We start from the raw sequence: 21088 nt of genomic DNA, 5'->3' as shown, positions 1-21088 counted from the left end.
AGAGGAGACATTATGGAGGTTAGACACTGGAGAGAGAGGAGGACAGAGGAGACATTATGGAGGTTAGACACTGGAGAGAGAGGAGGACAGAGGAGGCATTATGGAGGTTAGACACTGGAGAGAGAGGACAGAGGAGACATTATGGAGGTTAGACACTGGAGAGAGAGGACAGAGGAGACATTATGGAGGTTAGACACTGGAGAGAGAGGACAGAGGAGACATTATGGAGGTTAGACACTGGAGAGAGAGGAGGACAGAGGAGACATTATGGAGGGTAGACACTGGAGAGAGAGGAGGACAGAGGAGACATTATGGAGGCTAGACACTGGAGAGAGAGGAGGACAGAGGAGGCATTATGGAGGTTAGACACTGGAGAGAGAGGAGGACAGTGGAGACATTATGGAGGCTAGACACTGGAGAGAGAGGAGGACAGAGGAGGCATTATGGAGGTTAGACACTGGAGAGAGAGGAGGACAGTGGAGACATTATGGAGGCTAGACACTGGAGAGAGAGGAGGACAGAGGAGGCATTATGGAGGTTAGACACTGGAGAGAGGAGGACAGAGGAGACATTATGGAGGTTAGACACTGGAGAGAGAGGAGGACAGAGGAGACATTATGGAGGTTAGACACTGGAGAGAGAGGAGGACAGTGGAGACATTATGGAGGTTAGACACTGGAGAGAGAGGACAGAGGAGACATTATGGAGGTTAGACACTGGAGAGAGAGAACAGAGGAGACATTATGGAGGTTAGACACTGGAGAGAGAGGAGGACAGAGGAGACATTATGGAGGTTAGACACTGGAGAAAGAGAACAGAGGAGGCATTATGGAGGTTAGACACTGGAGAGAGAGAACAGAGGAGACATTATGGAGGTTAGACACTGGAGAGAGAGGACAGAGGAGACATTATGGAGGCTAGACACTGGAGAGAGAGAACAGAGGAGACATTATGGAGGTTAGACACTGGAGAGAGAGAACAGAGGAGACATTATGGAGGTTAGACACTGGAGAGAGAGGAGGACAGAGGAGGCATTATGGAGGTTAGACACTGGAGAGAGAGGAGGAGAGAGGAGACATTATGGAGGTTAGACACTGGAGAGAGAGAACAGAGGAGACATTATGGAGGTTAGACACTGGAGAGAGAGAGGACAGAGGAGACATTATGGAGGTTAGACACTGGAGAGAGAGAACAGAGGAGGCATTATGGAGGTTAGACACTGGAGAGAGAGAACAGAGGAGACATTATGGAGGTTAGACACTGGAGAGAGAGAGGACAGAGGAGACATTATGGAGGCTAGACACTGGAGAGAGAGAACAGAGGAGACATTATGGAGGCTAGACACTGGAGAGAGAGGAGGACAGAGGAGACATTATGGAGGTTAGACACTGGAGAGAGAGAACAGAGGAGACATTATGGAGGTTAGACACTGGAGAGAGAGGAGGAGAGAGGAGGCATTATGGAGGTTAGACACTGGAGAGAGAGGACAGAGGAGACATTATGGAGGTTAGACACTGGAGAGAGAGGAGGAGAGAGGAGGCATTATGGAGGTTAGACACTGGAGAGAGAGAACAGAGGAGACATTATGGAGGTTAGACACTGGAGAGAGAGGACAGAGGAGACATTATGGAGGTTAGACACTGGAGAGAGAGGAGGACAGAGGAGACATTATGGAGGTTAGACACTGGAGAGAGAGAACAGAGGAGACATTATGGAGGTTAGACACTGGAGAGAGAGGAGGACAGAGGAGGCATTATGGAGGCTAGACACTGGAGAGAGAGGAGGACAGAGGAGACATTATGGAGGTTAGACACTGGAGAGAGAGAACAGAGGAGACATTATGGAGGTTAGACACTGGAGAGAGAGGAGGACAGAGGAGACATTATGGAGGTTAGACACTGGAGAGAGAGAACAGAGGAGGCATTATGGAGGCTAGACACTGGAGAGAGAGGAGGACAGAGGAGACATTATGGAGGTTAGACACTGGAGAGAGAGGAGGACAGAGGAGGCATTATGGAGGTTAGACACTGGAGAGAGAGAGAACAGAGGAGGCATTATGGAGGTTAGACACTGGAGAGAGAGGAGGAGAGAGGAGACATTATGGAGGTTAGACACTGGAGAGAGAGGAGGACAGAGGAGACATTATGGAGGTTAGACACTGGAGAGAGAGAACAGAGGAGACATTATGGAGGTTAGACACTGGAGAGAGAGGAGGACAGAGGAGACATTATGGAGGTTAGACACTGGAGAGAGAGAACAGAGGAGGCATTATGGAGGTTAGACACTGGAGAGAGAGGAGGAGAGAGGAGACATTATGGAGGTTAGACACTGGAGAGAGAGGAGGACAGAGGAGACATTATGGAGGTTAGACACTGGAGAGAGAGGAGGACAGAGGAGACATTATGGAGGTTAGACACTGGAGAGAGAGAACAGAGGAGGCATTATGGAGGTTAGACACTGGAGAGAGAGGAGGAGAGAGGAGACATTATGGAGGTTAGACACTGGAGAGAGAGGAGGACAGAGGAGACATTATGGAGGCTAGACACTGGAGAGAGAGGAGGACAGAGGAGACATTATGGAGGTTAGACACTGGAGAGAGAGGAGGACAGAGGAGGCATTATGGAGGTTAGACACTGGAGAGAGAGAGAACAGAGGAGGCATTATGGAGGTTAGACACTGGAGAGAGAGGAGGAGAGAGGAGACATTATGGAGGTTAGACACTGGAGAGAGAGGAGGACAGAGGAGACATTATGGAGGTTAGACACTGGAGAGAGAGAGAGGACAGAGGAGGCATTATGGAGGTTAGACACTGGAGAGAGAGGAGGACAGAGGAGACATTATGGAGGTTAGACACTGGAGAGAGAGGAGGACAGAGGAGACATTATGGAGGTTAGACACTGGAGAGAGAGAACAGAGGAGACATTATGGAGGTTAGACACTGGAGAGAGAGGAGGACAACGGGAGACATTATGGAGGTTAGACACTGGAGAGAGAGAACAGAGGAGGCATTATGGAGGTTAGACACTGGAGAGAGAGGAGGAGAGAGGAGACATTATGGAGGTTAGACACTGGAGAGAGAGGAGGACAGAGGAGACATTATGGAGGCTAGACACTGGAGAGAGAGGAGGACAGAGGAGACATTATGGAGGTTAGACACTGGAGAGAGAGAACAGAGGAGGCATTATGGAGGTTAGACACTGGAGAGAGAGGAGGAGAGAGGAGACATTATGGAGGTTAGACACTGGAGAGAGAGGAGGACAGAGGAGACATTATGGAGGTTAGACACTGGAGAGAGAGGAGGACAGAGGAGACATTATGGAGGTTAGACACTGGAGAGAGAGGAGGACAGAGGAGACATTATGGAGGTTAGACACTGGAGAGAGAGAACAGAGGAGACATTATGGAGGTTAGACACTGGAGAGAGAGGAGGACAGAGGAGACATTATGGAGGTTAGACACTGGAGAGAGAGAACAGAGGAGGCATTATGGAGGTTAGACACTGGAGAGAGAGGAGGAGAGAGGAGACATTATGGAGGTTAGACACTGGAGAGAGAGGAGGACAGAGGAGACATTATGGAGGTTAGACACTGGAGAGAGAGGAGGACAGAGGAGACATTATGGAGGTTAGACACTGGAGAGAGAGAACAGAGGAGGCATTATGGAGGTTAGACACTGGAGAGAGAGGAGGAGAGAGGAGACATTATGGAGGTTAGACACTGGAGAGAGAGGAGGACAGAGGAGACATTATGGAGGCTAGACACTGGAGAGAGAGGAGGACAGAGGAGACATTATGGAGGTTAGACACTGGAGAGAGAGGAGGACAGAGGAGGCATTATGGAGGTTAGACACTGGAGAGAGAGAGAACAGAGGAGGCATTATGGAGGTTAGACACTGGAGAGAGAGGAGGAGAGAGGAGACATTATGGAGGTTAGACACTGGAGAGAGAGGAGGACAGAGGAGACATTATGGAGGTTAGACACTGGAGAGAGAGAGAGGACAGAGGAGGCATTATGGAGGTTAGACACTGGAGAGAGAGGAGGACAGAGGAGACATTATGGAGGTTAGACACTGGAGAGAGAGGAGGACAGAGGAGACATTATGGAGGTTAGACACTGGAGAGAGAGAACAGAGGAGACATTATGGAGGTTAGACACTGGAGAGAGAGGAGGACAGAGGAGACATTATGGAGGTTAGACACTGGAGAGAGAGAACAGAGGAGGCATTATGGAGGTTAGACACTGGAGAGAGAGGAGGAGAGAGGAGACATTATGGAGGTTAGACACTGGAGAGAGAGGAGGACAGAGGAGACATTATGGAGGCTAGACACTGGAGAGAGAGGAGGACAGAGGAGACATTATGGAGGTTAGACACTGGAGAGAGAGAACAGAGGAGGCATTATGGAGGTTAGACACTGGAGAGAGAGGAGGAGAGAGGAGACATTATGGAGGTTAGACACTGGAGAGAGAGGAGGACAGAGGAGACATTATGGAGGTTAGACACTGGAGAGAGAGGAGGACAGAGGAGACATTATGGAGGTTAGACACTGGAGAGAGAGAACAGAGGAGACATTATGGAGGTTAGACACTGGAGAGAGAGGAGGACAGAGGAGACATTATGGAGGTTAGACACTGGAGAGAGAGAACAGAGGAGGCATTATGGAGGTTAGACACTGGAGAGAGAGGAGGAGAGAGGAGACATTATGGAGGTTAGACACTGGAGAGAGAGGAGGACAGAGGAGACATTATGGAGGCTAGACACTGGAGAGAGAGGAGGACAGAGGAGACATTATGGAGGTTAGACACTGGAGAGAGAGGAGGACAGAGGAGGCATTATGGAGGTTAGACACTGGAGAGAGAGAGAACAGAGGAGGCATTATGGAGGTTAGACACTGGAGAGAGAGGAGGAGAGAGGAGACATTATGGAGGTTAGACACTGGAGAGAGAGGAGGACAGAGGAGACATTATGGAGGTTAGACACTGGAGAGAGAGAGAGGACAGAGGAGGCATTATGGAGGTTAGACACTGGAGAGAGAGGAGGACAGAGGAGACATTATGGAGGTTAGACACTGGAGAGAGAGGAGGACAGAGGAGACATTATGGAGGTTAGACACTGGAGAGAGAGAACAGAGGAGACATTATGGAGGTTAGACACTGGAGAGAGAGGAGGACAGAGGAGACATTATGGAGGTTAGACACTGGAGAGAGAGAACAGAGGAGGCATTATGGAGGTTAGACACTGGAGAGAGAGGAGGAGAGAGGAGACATTATGGAGGTTAGACACTGGAGAGAGAGGAGGACAGAGGAGACATTATGGAGGCTAGACACTGGAGAGAGAGGAGGACAGAGGAGACATTATGGAGGTTAGACACTGGAGAGAGAGAGGACAGAGGAGACATTATGGAGGCTAGACACTGGAGAGAGAGGAGGACAGAGGAGACATTATGGAGGTTAGACACTGGAGAGAGAGAGAACAGAGGAGACATTATGGATGCTAGACACTGGAGAGAGAGAACAGAGGAGACATTATGGAGGTTAGACACTGGAGAGAGAGGACAGAGGAGGCATTATGGAGGTTAGACACTGGAGAGAGAGAGGACAGAGGAGACATTATGGAGGTTAGACACTGGAGAGAGAGGAGGACAGAGGAGACATTATGGAGGTTAGACACTGGAGAGAGAGAACAGAGGAGACATTATGGAGGTTAGACACTGGAGAGAGAGGAGGACAGAGGAGACATTATGGAGGTTAGACACTGGAGAGAGAGAACAGAGGAGGCATTATGGAGGTTAGCCACTGGAGAGAGAGGAGGAGAGAGGAGACATTATGGAGGTTAGACACTGGAGAGAGAGGAGGACAGAGGAGACATTATGGAGGCTAGACACTGGAGAGAGAGGAGGACAGAGGAGACATTATGGAGGTTAGACACTGGAGAGAGAGGAGGACAGAGGAGGCATTATGGAGGTTAGACACTGGAGAGAGAGAGAACAGAGGAGGCATTATGGAGGTTAGACACTGGAGAGAGAGGAGGAGAGAGGAGACATCATGGAGGTTAGACACTGGAGAGAGAGGAGGACAGAGGAGACATTATGGAGGTTAGACACTGGAGAGAGAGAGAGGACAGAGGAGGCATTATGGAGGTTAGACACTGGAGAGAGAGGAGGACAGAGGAGACATTATGGAGGTTAGACACTGGAGAGAGAGGAGGACAGAGGAGACATTATGGAGGTTAGACACTGGAGAGAGAGAACAGAGGAGACATTATGGAGGTTAGACACTGGAGAGAGAGGAGGACAGAGGAGACATTATGGAGGTTAGACACTGGAGAGAGAGAACAGAGGAGGCATTATGGAGGTTAGACACTGGAGAGAGAGGAGGAGAGAGGAGACATTATGGAGGTTACACACTGGAGAGAGAGGAGGACAGAGGAGACATATTGGAGGCTAGACACTGGAGAGAGAGGAGGACAGAGGAGACATTATGGAGGTTAGACACTGGAGAGAGAGAGGACAGAGGAGACATTATGGAGGCTAGACACTGGAGAGAGAGGAGGACAGAGGAGACATTATGGAGGTTAGACACTGGAGAGAGAGAGAACAGAGGAGACATTATGGAGGCTAGACACTGGAGAGAGAGAACAGAGGAGGCATTATGGAGGTTAGACACTGGAGAGAGAGAACAGAGGAGGCATTATGGAGGTTAGACACTGGAGAGAGAGAGGACAGAGGAGACATTATGGAGGTTAGACACTGGAGAGAGAGAGGACAGAGGAGACATTATGGAGGTTAGACACTGGAGAGAGAGGACAGAGGAGGCATTATGGAGGTTAGACACTGGAGAGAGAGGACAGAGGAGGCATTATGGAGGTTAGACACTGGAGAGAGAGAACAGAGGAGGCATTATGGAGGTTAGACACTGGAGAGAGAGAGGACAGAGGAGACATTATGGAGGTTAGACACTGGAGAGAGAGGACAGAGGAGACATTATGGAGGTTAGACACTGGAGAGAGAGGACAGAGGAGACATTATGGAGGTTAGACACTGGAGAGAGAGGAGGACAGAGGAGACATTATGGAGGTTAGACACTGGAGAGAGAGGACAGAGGAGGCATTATGGAGGTTAGACACTGGAGAGAGAGAACAGAGGAGGCATTATGGAGGTTAGACACTGGAGAGAGAGAACAGAGGAGACATTATGGAGGTTAGACACTGGAGAGAGAGGAGGACAGAGGAGGCATTATGGAGGTTAGACACTGGAGAGAGAGGAGGACAGAGGAGGCATTATGGAGGTTAGACACTGGAGAGAGAGAGAACAGAGGAGGCATTATGGAGGTTAGACACTGGAGAGAGAGGAGGACAGAGGAGGCATTATGGAGGTTAGACACTGGAGAGAGAGGAGGACAGAGGAGGCATTATGGAGGTTAGACACTGGAGAGAGAGAGGACAGAGGAGACATTATGGAGGTTAGACACTGGAGAGAGAGGACAGAGGAGGCATTATGGAGGTTAGACACTGGAGAGAGAGGAGGACAGAGGAGGCATTATGGTGGAGGGGAGAGGAGCAGAGAAGAGAGGAGGAGACATATTTGGCTAATGCTTCAACCTGCCAGCCTTATACCTTTATGGAGGTTAAACACTAGGGAGAGATGAGGAAAATTAGATCAATTTCTCTATCAAATATGCATTTGAGCTCAAAATCAAAAGTAGGATACAATTGTAAATGTCCTGATGTCCTTGTAGGACCTCCCGCAGACCCTTGGTTCCAGCAAAGTAATTGCACATTTTCATTGTCCCAATTTCCCCCCGGGGATCATTAAAGTCTTTCTGATTCTGATTCCGATTCTGATTTGTCCTCAATTTTGGAAAAGGCACACAGCGTGATGGAGCATCTACTCACAAATGTCAAGTTTATTTTCCATTTACATAAAAAGTGGTTTGATAAAGTTGAAGTCGAAGCTGCTTTTGTATTTGCACAACATACAGTACTGAAAGACAGGTGAAAGGAATGGTCATGATCTTGATGTTATTTCAATAAAGTTAAACTTGCCCATTTTGTCAGGGCAGGGCCATGAAAAGTTGTCTTCCTCCAAAGGGGGGGTATGACAGAAAAGGTTCGACAACCACTGAACCAAGCTAAATAAAGACATATTCATAACCACTGAACCAAGCTAAATAAAGACATATTCATACATAGTTAATACCATGTCCTACCCAGCAAATAATCAGTGGACAAAGGGTCCCACTCCAGAGCGGTGACCGGGTCCTCCTCATCTGTCCCCTCCAGCGACTCTGGACGCAACACATGCTTCTGACTCTTCAACCCTACACACACAGGACAGGCAGGCTAATGAGTGTCTGAGTGTGTGTGTGTGTGTGTGTGTGTGTGTGTGTGTGTGTGTGTGTGTGTGTGTTCATGGGTTTCAATCACATCATGTTTTTATTAAGGACCGAATGCAGCACACAACTTTTTAGTACCTGTTTAAAGGGTAACAATGCCCCAAAACACATGTTTTCAGCTTTAAACCAAAGCATCTGGCTTCTGAGTAGTGTTGTTCATTGTTTCTTTGTCTGTCTTAGTGCCTGTTTGTCTGTCTGTCTTAGTGCCTGTTTGTTTCTTTGTCTGTTTGTCTGTCTTAGTGCCTGTTTGTTTCTTTGTCTGTCTTAGTGCCTGTTTGTTTGTCTGTCTTAGTGCCTGTTTGTTTCTTTGTCTGTCTTAGTGCCTGTTTGTTTCTTTGTCTGTCTTAGTGCCTGTTTGTTTCTTTGTCTGTTTGTCTGTCTTAGTGCCTGTTTGTTTCTTTGTCTGTTTGTTTGTCTTAGTGCCTGTTTGTTTCTTTGTCTGTCTTAGTGCCTGTTTGTTTCTTTGTCTGTCTTAGTGCCTGTTTGTTTCTTTGTCTGTTTGTTTGTCTTAGTGCCTGTTTGTTTCTTTGTCTGTCTTAGTGCCTGTTTGTTTCTTTGTCTGTTTGTCTGTCTTAGTGCCTGTTTGTTTCTTTGTCTGTTTGTTTGTCTTAGTGCCTGTTTGCTTCTTTGTCTGTCTTAGTGCCTGTTTGTTTCTTTGTCTGTCTTAGTGCCTGTTTGTCTGTCTGTCTGTCTTAGTGCCTGTTTGTCTGTTTGTCTGTCTTAGTGCCTGTTTGTCTGTCTGTCTGTCTTAGTGCCTGTTTGTCTGTTTGTCTGTCTTAGTGCCTGTTTGTTTGTTTGTTTGTCTGTCTTAGTGCCTGTTTGTCTGTTTGTCTGTCTTAGTGCCTGTTTGTTTGTTTGTTTGTCTGTCTTAGTGCCTGTTTGTCTGTTTGTCTGTCTTAGTGCCTGTTTGTCTGTCTTAGTGCCTGTTTGTTTGTTTGTTTGCCTGTCTTAGTGCCTGTTTGTCTGTCTTAGTGCCTGTTTGTTTCTTTGTCTGTCTTAGTGCCTGTTTGTTTCTTTGTCTGTCTATCTTAGTGCCTATTTGTCTGTCTTAGTGCCTGTTTGTTTGTCTGTCTTAGTGCCTGTTTGTTTCTTTGTTTGTTTGTCTGTCTTAGTGCCTGTTTGTTTCTTTGTCTGTCTTAGTGCCTGTTTGTCTGTCTGTCTGTCTTAGTGCCTGTTTGTCTGTTTGTCTGTCTTAGTGCCTGTTTGTTTGTTTGTTTGTCTGTCTTAGTGCCTGTTTGTCTGTCTTAGTGCCTGTTTGTCTGTTTGTCTGTCTTAGTGCCTGTTTGTCTGTCTTAGTGCCTGTTTGGTTCTTTGTCTGTCTTAGTGCCTGTTTGTTTCTTTGTCTGTCTATCTTAGTGCCTGTTTGTCTGTCTTAGTGCCTGTTTGTTTCTTTGTTTGTTTGTCTGTCTGAGTGCCTGTTTGTTTCTTTGTCTGTCTGTCTTTCTTCCTTTGTTTCCCTGCCTCCCATCTGTTTATATGTCCACACATACCTGGCTGAAATATTGACAAACTCCCGTCCGTGTGCCCAAACACCAGTTTGCCCTTCTTGGTGGGGTGCCATCTGAACAGAGAAATATCAGAAAGGAAGGAGTGGGCTTCTTTATGTATTGTGAGCCCTGGGTCAGGAGCTCCATAGAGCCAGATATACAGGGGCCCGCGATGCGAGGCAAAGGCCACTCCATCAGCTGAGTTCCAGCACCAACTGACAGATGCAGGGATACCTGAAGAAGAGGAGAGAGATGCTCACGTTACTCTAACCTTAAACAACTCTTCATGTTAAGCATATCAGGGAATGAGACAGAGGGAAATAAGCATGCATGCGCACACGCACACACACACACACACACACACACACACACACACAAACAGAGAAAAGCAGGAAGTGACGTTACTTTCGCTCTCTTTTTTTTCCAATATTTTATTTTCTTTCTTTTTTTTTACAATACGGAACAGGCTCAGATACCGGAAAAGAAAAGGAAAGAAAAAAACAAACAACAAAGAAAAACAAAACAATGGATACATATACCGGTATATTAGACATTCGATAATACAACGTGGTGCTACTAACCACACAAAGTGTTTATGTGCTTGTAAGGAACATGCATGCAACATGCAATCTCACGCAATGGGTCCACGAGATACCAGTCAGGCAAGTCGTTACTTTGGCTCTTTATTGCATTGGAAACTTTCCTTTTGGTCTTGACAAGCTTGGTAAACCTTCCGGTCTAGGCAAGCTTGGTGCGTTATGCTATTTTTCAAGTCAGGCATTTGCACTTGTCCCGGTGTGTCCAATGACGTAAATAAGTTATAAAGTCAATCTAGTGTAGCATAGCTGTAGCACAGGTGTCATTTACTGTACACTAGCAGGCAATGTACATTATCCCAACATTACTGCTACACTACGGGCTCTATCGTTGCATCGGCCTATGAACTGCGCCTAACGCCAGACGCAGCCCAGAGTAGTGGGCGTGGACCAGCGCACTCGACATTTTGGTATCGGCGCTACATGCAGCCTTAAGCATTAAAACCACGCCTTTTAAGTGTAAAATTCAAGATTCAAGATTCAAGATTTTTATTGTCACTCCGTAGTACAAGTATCACGTGTGAAATTCTTGTGCTCTAGGCTCCGTTACAACATAGTGCAAAAAATAAAAGATATATAAATAAAAAACAAGAGGCAACAAGCAATAAAGCAGTAAGACACGCCACAGACAGTGGCGTGTTCACTGCCCATAGTGCAAATGGCATGAACATACTTTAAACATAATTAAACATAATAACATTCTGTTAGGTGCAAATAGCGTATACCTAATTAAACATACTATTGAACATTAGTCATACATAATGGTAGCATCTACAGTGCGGTACAGTACGGCTACTACACTATTTGTATATGTTAAGGAGTCTCATGGCCTGTGAGAAGAAACTGTCCCTCAAGCGATTTGTGCGTGCTCTTGGGACCCTGTATCTCCTCCCTGAGGGTAGCAGGGAGAACAGACTGTTGTGGGGGTGGTTTGTGTCTTTGATGATCTTCAGGGACCTCCTGAGGCACCGCTGGTTGTACAGATCTTGCAGTTTTGGCAGCTCACATCCTGTTACGTGCTGGGCCGCGCGCCTCACCCTTCTTATCGCCCTGCGGTCCATGGTGGTGCAGTTCCCGTACCAGGTGGTGAAGCAGCCAGTCAGCAGGCTTTCAATGGTGCCTCTGTAGAAGTCCCTGAGGATTTTTGGCCTCAGCCCGAATTTCTTCAGGCGCCTGAGTCCGTGTAGTCGCTGTTAGGCCTTTTTGACAACAGTGGCGGTGTGGTTGGCCCATGTCAGGTCCTGGTGGATATTGACTCCCAGGTACTTGAAGCTGTCCACCCTTTCCACCACTGTGCCGTTGATGGTGATTGGGGGGTGTGCGCCCCCCCCCCCCCTTCTGTAGTCTACAATGACCTCCTTTGTCTTGGAGACGTTCAGAGAGAGGTGGTTGTCCTGGCACCATTGTTCCAGGGCCTCCACCTCCTTTCTGTAGGCTGTCTCGTCACGCAGTCGTGGGTGTAGAGGTCGTACCAGAAGGGGCTGGAGATGCACCCCTGTGGCGCTCCTATGCTGATGGTCAGTGGGGAGGTAGTGAGGTTGCCCACTTTCACCACCTGGCGGCGGTCTGTTAGAAAGTCCAGGATCCAGTCACACATCGCTGTGCTTAGTCCCAGATGCTTGAGTTTGCTTACCAGCCTGGAGGGTACTATGGTGTTGAATGCTGAGCTGTATTTTATTTCATGCAGATAATTATGCACTATCTGCTCATTGGGGAAGTGCAGTAAACGAATCACATGCTTCACTTTTCAGCTCCAATTCCACGGAGCGATCCAGTCCGGCTTCAGAAAAGCCGAGGGCTCTGATCTCCCCCCCCCCTCCCTTTTATCCCCTCTGTCTGTCTCCATATATAGGCTATTATTCCATATTATTCTCAAACCAATCTAACTGCAGTTTAAATACTGCAAGGATGTAAATACGCTACACTATAGCAAGATCAAAGTGAAAAGAATGTTCTAAACGCATCAGCTAGAAAAATATAGCCTATCCCTATGATGAGATTACCGTAAATTCCGGACTATAAGCCGCGGCTTTTTTCCCGTTTTTTGGCCTTTTTTGCCCCCTGCGGCTTATATAACGGTGCGTCTTATCTATGGATTTTTTCAAAAAAAAAAAAAAATCTCTCTTTTTTAGCACTCTTTCTAACTATAAATCCACTTATGTTTTAATTTCCTCTCTTGCCCTCTTTTAACAACATAACATAACATAACATAACACAACACAGGTAAGCAGAAAGAAAAAGACGAAGCAATCACGCCATGAATGAGGAAATGACTCACCTGCTGGAGGCTGGAGATACACGCTTGGGCTAAACTTTTACTCCGTGAAACACTATCGATTAAGTCCGACATCGCTCAGAGGTTTTGAGCAGCTTGAAAACAAGTTTGAAAACGTGCAGAAGTCCATCCACTCACTCACTAAAGAAACTAAGGCAACCGTGAACAGAGTTTATAATGCGGAAAAGCGCATCCGCGCACTGGAGGACAAAAACAACACAGTGAGTCCGAAAATGGATAAAATGCAAAATCGAAACCCTGCACACGCAGGTTGATGACTTAATCAGCAGGAGTAAAAGAAATAACATTCGCCTGATCAATGTAAAAGAGGAGCTGAGATTGGTGACATGGACGCTTTCGTGGCAAAATCCTGTGTTACATCCTGGACCTGAAGGAAGGCGAGAAACCACCAGAGGTGGACAGGGCACACCGGGCGCCTCGGCCACGTCCAGACCCCGGCCTGCCACCGAGGGCCATCTTCATCTGCCTACTCCGCTGGCCCGACCGTCAACTCATCCTCCAGGCTGCGGGGAAGAAGCCCCTCACCTGGGAGGGTACGCGCTTTTTCGTCCGGCAGGACCTCTCCGCGTTGGTGCAACAGAAACGCGCAACATACAACAGCATCATCGAGTCAATGGATATCGCTTTGGCGTACTGTACCCAGCGAGACTCGTCATAACCAGACCGGACTATCTTTAGCACTCTTTCTAACTATAAATCCACTTCTGTTTTAATTTCCTCTCTTGCCCTCTTTTCACCACACCGCGGACACTGTGTGCCCAGCGGCGGAACAAGAGCTCAAAGTGAAACTGCCGAATATCTTTTGAGTTGGACTGGTCAATAGTACTGTGAGTAACTAAAATAAAAAAATAAAAAACGGAATTCTCTCTTCTTTAGCACTCTTTCTAACTATAAATCCACTTCTGTTTTAATTTCCTCTCTTGCCCTCTTTTCACCACACCGCGGACACTGTGTGCACTGTAAAAAAAACAAAAAATACCACAATGTGTGATTTTGTCTGGGGATTAGTGACCTGACTTTTGTTTTGTTGAAATGTTAATAAATGGGAGCTTCCCCAAACAGCCATCTCTTTCCCGACAATCCCCTCTGTGCACGAAGCCTTACATATGGTAATTAAACATCAAAACACCCGCGGCTTATAGACCGGTGCGGCTTATAGAAGAAAAAAATAGTCACCTTTGAAGGTGCGGCTTATAGACCGGTGCGTCTTATAGTCCGGAATTTACGGTAGATTGGTGAAAGTTTGTCCAGAATCATATCATTTTGCTACCTTTTCTTCTCCCCTGCTGCACAGGTAGGATGATGCACATAAATATAGCCTACATTATGTAAAGTCATTGCATAAATGTGTTTTTATTGTAAAACTAAAATGTGAAGTAGAGCCAATTTATTGGAGCGGACATCACAGTAGGACATGACAGTAGAACCGCGTTACACTGTCACTCATCTAAATCACATTAAATCTGCAAGGGATATATATAGCCCCAATATGACATATATGTTTCACATAGGGTGGTGTTTTCATTTCGATGTTTTATTTGGTCCAATATTGAAATGTTCTACAATTGCAGGTTGTGTTACCATTACACATTATTTAGATCTACCTTTCTATCTATTTCGGCTCATTTGGTTGCTATTTATTAGCAAAATGGATTAGCCCAATGCATGCTGGGAGATTTCACATGTGTGGCTATTGCATTTCTATCGGACTTGTGTTGTGTCTGTCTGAGCGAGGGAGTCAGAGAGAGAGAGAACCGGCTAACTTTTTTTCAAGCAGTCGTATTGTGCCTGTCAGACTGATGAGCAAGAGAGAGGGAATGACACAGAGAAGGGCGACAGAGAGGCAGAGGAGCGCTCCGTGCAACCGGCGCACTGAATAGGCCTGGTTTTCAAAAGCGCAAAGCGCTAAATTAACGCCAGGAGGGAAGATATAATTAGGGCGGTATTTAAGGCCGAAACGCCCATTCTCGCCCATTCTGGGACTGCGCCACGCCTATTTCGCGTAAAGCGCATTTCGGGACCTAAAGCCATGTTGCTATCTTCCCGAGGCAGGCGCAAGGCACGTTTTTTTGCGTTTAAGGCCAGTTTTTGCGCCGAAGCCTGTGGGAGAATAGGGCCCTACATGTATCTAAATGCCTAGGTCTCCATTGTAAGTCTATGCTGCAGCACTGCAGCTATGCTAACATGTGTATAACACCTGGGATGTAAATCTATGGGAATTATCGCATAGCCTAATTGTAGCGGTCTGATGCAAGATCTTGGTCAATATTGCACCAATTTCAAAGATTTCTGTTCACATTTTAGTTATACATTAAACAAAAGATGTTATAGTGAAGATGTATCTGTGCATCTGTCATTAGTTGATCTATCTGTCATCACCTACCTTTGGTATTGTCCAGTCTTGCTATGGCCTTTTGTTCTGCGACGTTCCATATGATGAGCAGGTTATCAGCGGAGGCTGAGGCAAACAAGTCAGGGTTGTCAGGACACCAGCTGATGGCTGTGATGGTCTTCTTATGTTCTGACATGATGGATCTCAATTTAAACTCATTGTACTGCTGGTCCAACTATGAGAAGACAGAGAGGGAATCAGAGGGAGAGAAGGAAGGCAAAAGACAAAAAGTAGAGAGATAAAGAACAGTTCTGGAATGGCATAATTTTATGAAACCGCTATGCAGTGGTGTTCTGCTAAATAAAATGATTGGTGGACTATGACTTTTAGACATGATAATCATAAGGCAGAGAGTATAACCATAAAAAATATAATAATGTCCAGTGATTCCCAAAGTGTGTGCCGCGGCCCACTAGTGGGCCATGGAGGTACTGCAGGTGGGCAGCGAGTGGTCTGCCAACACTCCCGATTTTCACGGCAAACAAATGGCTGTAGCAGGGTCATTTTTAAAGCTACATTGGAGATCCTGTTAACAGAATAATCTAGAAGACCTAAAGGCATCCATTGGTATCAAGCATAATATGCTAGCTTGTCGGGAAGCAGAATAAATAATGCTCCAAACATACAATTTTGGCAAGGGAAAATTATTTGAAAAGGGTCCCTTGTACCTTGATTTATCTGAATGCAAATTGGTTCAATTGGTACCCACCAGTCTCCCCTTTACAGATAAGGTAGCATGTTTCACAGCCTAGCATTAATAGTTTGTGGATTGATTTCTTCTGTTGTTGCGCATCACATTTGGTCTCAAGAAATGTGTTATGCATGCAAATACTTCTGATGAGTAAGGGGGGAGAAAATGTTGGCAATCTGCTTTTGGGTATTTGCCGAAAGGTTTTTGTATGTGGACGGATGATTAATGTTCCTTATGCCCAAGTTTACATGCTCTGTGTGAATGAAATAAAAAAATATAATATAAAATTATAGCTGCTGTGCAGCAATGGGTCGTGGCCGGGCACTGACAGAGATGCTCACGTCATTTTTTGCAAGTCCAAGTCAAGTTTCAAGTCTTTGAGCTAGAGTCAAAGTCAAGTCTCAAGTCTTTGGTCACAAGTCCAAGTCAAGTCTCAAGTCTCTTATGGATGAGCGTTCTATAATCTGCAGTCTTTGGACTTCATAATTGGCTATAGGTTGCAGTGTACAAAGGTTTCTCCTCACTTGGGCCCACATTTCAGTGAAAGTTGCAAAGCCGTAGCACATATTTGTCATGAATTTCCAAAGTTTTAAACTTTAGACGGTCGCTGTACCGCCACCATCAGGACTATTGGCGCCAAATTCACGACGACTTAGTTTGGCATGGGACTGGACCTTTGTGCAAAGTTTGGTTTATTTTCATGCATGGGAAGTCCAACTTCCCGGGAGAATAATAATAATGGCAAATGCAATAACTGGCCCTGCCGCTTCGCTGGCCCGGCCACTAAAAACATATAGGGAATACATCATCTTAAGCCGTTTTCACACATGCGTACAGGAAAATTGCCTGTAAATCAATATCGGCCATTTCCCGGAATTTCCCTTCACACCTGAGCGCTCACATGTGTGAATATAGCAGCGAAATTGCCTGTAATTGAGGGGGGAGGGAGGGGCACTGCAGAGCGGGTGGGGAGTGAAGTGTGCACTTGGATGGGGAATCCTCCTTATTTTGGGGGTCGGCAAAACTCAGATGGTGAAATAAGTTTGCTTGTCACACAATAAATCACACTCGTTTGACTGAAGAGGGCATTTTTTTTTTTTTTCACCTTTATTTTACCAGGAAAATTACTTGACATCCAAGATGTCTTTTTAGAGTAAGACCTGGCCAAAATGGCAACATCCATAAAAACAAAAAACAACAAGACGCAAGCACAACAAGAACATAAAAGGCAATACAGTCATGAGGAGAATTGAATGTGGGTCGGAGCAGTTAAGAAAAAGGGGAGATGAGATGGGGGGGGGGGGGGGGGGTAGAGGGGGTTAGGGTAAAAGGTAGGAATGAGGAAAAGGGGGTTGGGTGAGGGGGAGGGGTTGTATACAAGATATTAAAAACACTTTATACAGAAAAGCAGTGACATTGACCCATCACATTCTTTAAAAAGTCCGCGACTTGAGTTTTAAATCAGGAAAGGTGATGAGGTTAGCTAGTTTTAGGGTTTTTTGCAGTTCATTCCAGGCAGAGGGAGCAGAAAACATGAAGGCCCTTTTCCCAAACTCTGTGCGAGTTTTGGGTACTGAGGCATGAAGGAAGTCCTGAGAGCGTAAACTGTAAGATGGGTTTGACGTGATGGAGATGTAGGAGCAGAGATAAAGGGGGGCATGTATATTGTATCCTTCACATTCGCTAACCAGTCTTTGAACTGAAATCTTTGAAGAAGTAGGGATCCCTGTTCATTCATTCTTATAGACTAACATTTTGCGACTGGTCTTTCATGCTCGAGTTAAGTGTGGATTGGGAAAGGCCAGGCTTTGCTATTAGTTTCTGGAAAACCACCACGTAGCTAATGCTACCCGATTTCGGACTTCTCGATGAAAACATGTGACCTTACAGTCTATAAGCTAGCAAGCAGATTAGCCTTTTAAACATTTTAATTTCAACATTTCTCTGTCTATTTGATTGCTTAATAATTTCTTGCATCATGATAAACGTTTGATTGCCTCCAAAGATTGCGGCGCTGTTGCTGCTGTTTGGAGGAGAACACAATGTGCACACATAATACATATATTGCTTCATTGGTCAGTACAAAAAGAATTATAACTCTCGTGTGGATTTTCTTTTGCTTTCAGAAGCCCAAGAGGTCACAGAGTTTTCTCAACCCCCAAGTAAAAAACAAACATGTAAATCTTTTTTTTTTCACAGGACAACAAAAACATCCAACACACACATATACAGTCCTATATACAGTCCGCGCGCACGCACACGCACACACACACACACACACACACACACACACACACACACACACGCACACTTCACCTGATAGATGTAAATGGCCAGAGTAGCACAGTAGGCGAAGCGGTCGCCACTAGCAGCACACACGTCTTTATTCCAGGGCTGACAGCCTGCTGCCAGCAAGCCCACCTGCTTCACCTGGGACATATTCACCTACACACCTACACACACACACACACACACACACACACACACACACACACACACACACACACACACACACACACACACACACACACACACACACACACACACACACACACACACACACACACACAATGTTTGAATTCAAGAAAAAGTGGATAAAGCCCCAAAGGAATTTCTTTTGAACAATATTCAGTGTTGGCATAGTATACTAGGGATGATATGGATGGAAGTCTGTATGGTGTGTTGTGAGATACGGGTGCGACGAAGGGACAAAATAGCGGCATGCGATAAAAAAAAAAAACATGGTCGGCCCTTAATCGCATCGTGATTAACGCGTTAGCGCTGACAGCCCTAATATATAGGGTTAGGGTAACCATCATATATATATATATATATATATATATGGGTTAGGGTTAGGGTTAGGGTAACCCTAACCCTAACCTTAACCCATATATATATATATATATATATATATATATATATATATATATATATATATATATATATATATATATATATATATATATATATATATATGATGACACGTCCCAGCGCATGCTGTAGCATGTATTCTGAACCTACAATCCTGGCTCCCCCTGGCCAGTGACACTTAGGAATAGACTAGGTGACAACCAAGTATAGTTTGGTGACAAGCTGGAGAGACAGCTGACGGTCGGAGAGATGGCATCCGGTACGGGATGGGTTTTAGCACCCCAGCCTGGCTCTCTCGTGAGGGAGAAATCCACAAATGCTACGGATCAGCCTCCAGAAAATCTGCTTAAACATCGGCGCGGCCTGGGGTCCTTCAGGCTAGAGCGAGGTGCTCGGCGCAGGCGAATGACGTGCAGCGCACAGTCCTCCTTGAGGCATCCTCCCTGCCCATGGTACGGCATGGTAGGATTGCCTTTTTCCGCAGGAGGTTCTGGTGAGACAAAGGAGGTGCCCGGCCTGGAATCACCCCACAGGGCCTTAGACCTCCATGCACCGAAGGCCTCTCAATACTGCGGTGTAGCACTAAACTCTATTCACCTTATTCTTTGCCCACACATGGACGCTTCCGCATTACGTCATTTCGTAATAGTATTTCCGTTTTGACTTGCCAAAAACCCTGCAGGCAAAATGGCCGTGCACACTCCGCTCCTAAAGTGGCAAAATTACTCCCCCATAAACTAACATATCTTGGCCAATACGTATGTAACATACAAAATAAAACAACCCGTAATATCTTAATTTTATGTAGAATGCAGAGGACATGTAACTGTTTAGTTAAACTTGCATTCCAGGAATATTGTGCTCTAAAGATGACGTTAGTGGAGTCGAGGCTGTTGCGTCCTGAAACCCACATAGGTTGCGTGCGATTCGAGGCGTAACCTATGTGCGTTTTAGCGTAACCTATGTGTGGTTTGGCGTAACCTATGTGCGATAACGCATCCGAGATAGAAACGTTATGAATATAGCCACGTTATAAACAAGAAACTAACGCTGGTGATCCGTATGGAAACAGTGTTACTCGAAATGGTTAAAAGTTATATCAATTTGGTCATTCAGTGGCATTTTACTGCCATATAACATAACTAACTAGTGGCTAATATTAGCCACAGAAGGCAACTAGCGCTGAACCGGAAGAACAAATACGTTTGCTTTGAACGCCAGAAGAGAGAAAAAGTGGGCGTGGTGAATAAGGTGAATAGAGGGTATGCATGTGATGTCACAGAGGCAGAAGTCACTGTGGGGTCACGCCCACTGAGTCACAGCAAGACTGAGCTTGAATGCAGTAATCATCAGCTTAGATAACTGACACCTGCTGCTCAGGGAGGAATTTGACACTCGTTTTGACACTCATTCCCGATTGAGGGGGCGTGTTCCAGTGGGTGTGCATACCCTCTATTGCAGCGGATTGGGCGTGATCAACCCTTCCGCGGGCAACGTTGCAGACAGAGTAGGAAGGCTGATCCATGAGCGGCTGCTTCTGGGATGTGGGTCGGGGTCGTAATCAGCCTCGGCTGGGTCTACTGGGCGAGGGTGTATGATGCTGTCAGACCCGAAACACCCCACGACCCCAGTCAACATCACTGATGACGCGTCCCAGCGCATGCTGTAGCATGTATTCTGAACCTATATACCGGTATATATATTAGGGCTGTTTATATATATATATATATATATATATATAGAACACGGCTCTCTTGAATACTCGATTCTGATTGGTCAATCTGATTGGTCAATCGCGCACTCCGACCCTCCACTAGCTCAGGACGCCTTGCCCCTCCCCCCCACGTGGTTTTAACAGCTCCCGATCACGACTTTTTCCCCATCTTGCACCAAAATGATGGAACGAGCTCCCCTCTTCAATAAGAACGGCCAAATCACTACCCATTTTCAAAAAACAGTTAAAAACCCATCTTTTCAGTCTTCATGTTGCCCCCCTGTAAACCCTCTCTAGCTCCTACGCTCTATTGTCCTATGCTCTTTTGTCTGTAAATATATTTTAATTTAAATTGCTGTTTATACATTTGTTCGCTAAAACTGTTATGTAATTTTCTTATTGCTGTACTGTGTTGTAATCCTGGTTGTATGTCGCTTTGGATAAAGGCGTCTGCTAAATATCAATAAAGTAAAAGTAAAGTCAATCAACAAGATTCACCGGTCATTATTTCTCGACAACCGACCGCTGCTCTGCCACACCTGGATTAATCAGTTGATAAGAGCATTTTGTCTGCAGACACTACTAATTAGGCCAACCAGTTGCAGCTGTGGTGTCTTGTGTGCCAATTATGAATGAAACCGCTTTGTCGTT

The 21088-nt window shown here is 46.0% G+C and overlaps 2 protein-coding genes across 4 annotated transcripts in view; both read right to left on the bottom strand.

Moving 5' to 3' along the window:
• LOC310794938 (WD repeat-containing protein 17-like) overlaps window positions 1-18291 on the bottom strand; it is a gene marked incomplete at both ends in the record, with an annotated part of 138648 nt that extends 120357 nt beyond the window's left edge. For both annotated transcript variants that reach the window (XM_083656969.1, XM_083656970.1), the window contains 4 exons: window positions 8205-8315; window positions 9881-10111; window positions 15153-15336; window positions 18169-18291. In XM_083656969.1, the coding sequence (XP_083513095.1) occupies window positions 8205-8315; window positions 9881-10111; window positions 15153-15336; window positions 18169-18291 (649 nt within the window). The remainder of the gene's footprint in view (window positions 1-8204; window positions 8316-9880; window positions 10112-15152; window positions 15337-18168) is intronic.
• grm8a (glutamate receptor, metabotropic 8a) overlaps window positions 1-21088 on the bottom strand; it is a gene marked incomplete at both ends in the record, with an annotated part of 1167224 nt that overhangs the window by 683474 nt on the left and 462662 nt on the right. The gene's annotated exons all lie outside the window — the stretch shown is intronic.

The sequence above is a fragment of the Poromitra crassiceps genome (assembly GCF_964638095.1).
Source record: "Poromitra crassiceps genome assembly, chromosome: 2".
Lineage (NCBI taxonomy): Eukaryota > Metazoa > Chordata > Actinopteri > Beryciformes > Melamphaidae > Poromitra > Poromitra crassiceps.
This window is presented reverse-complemented; position numbering and strand designations above follow the sequence as displayed.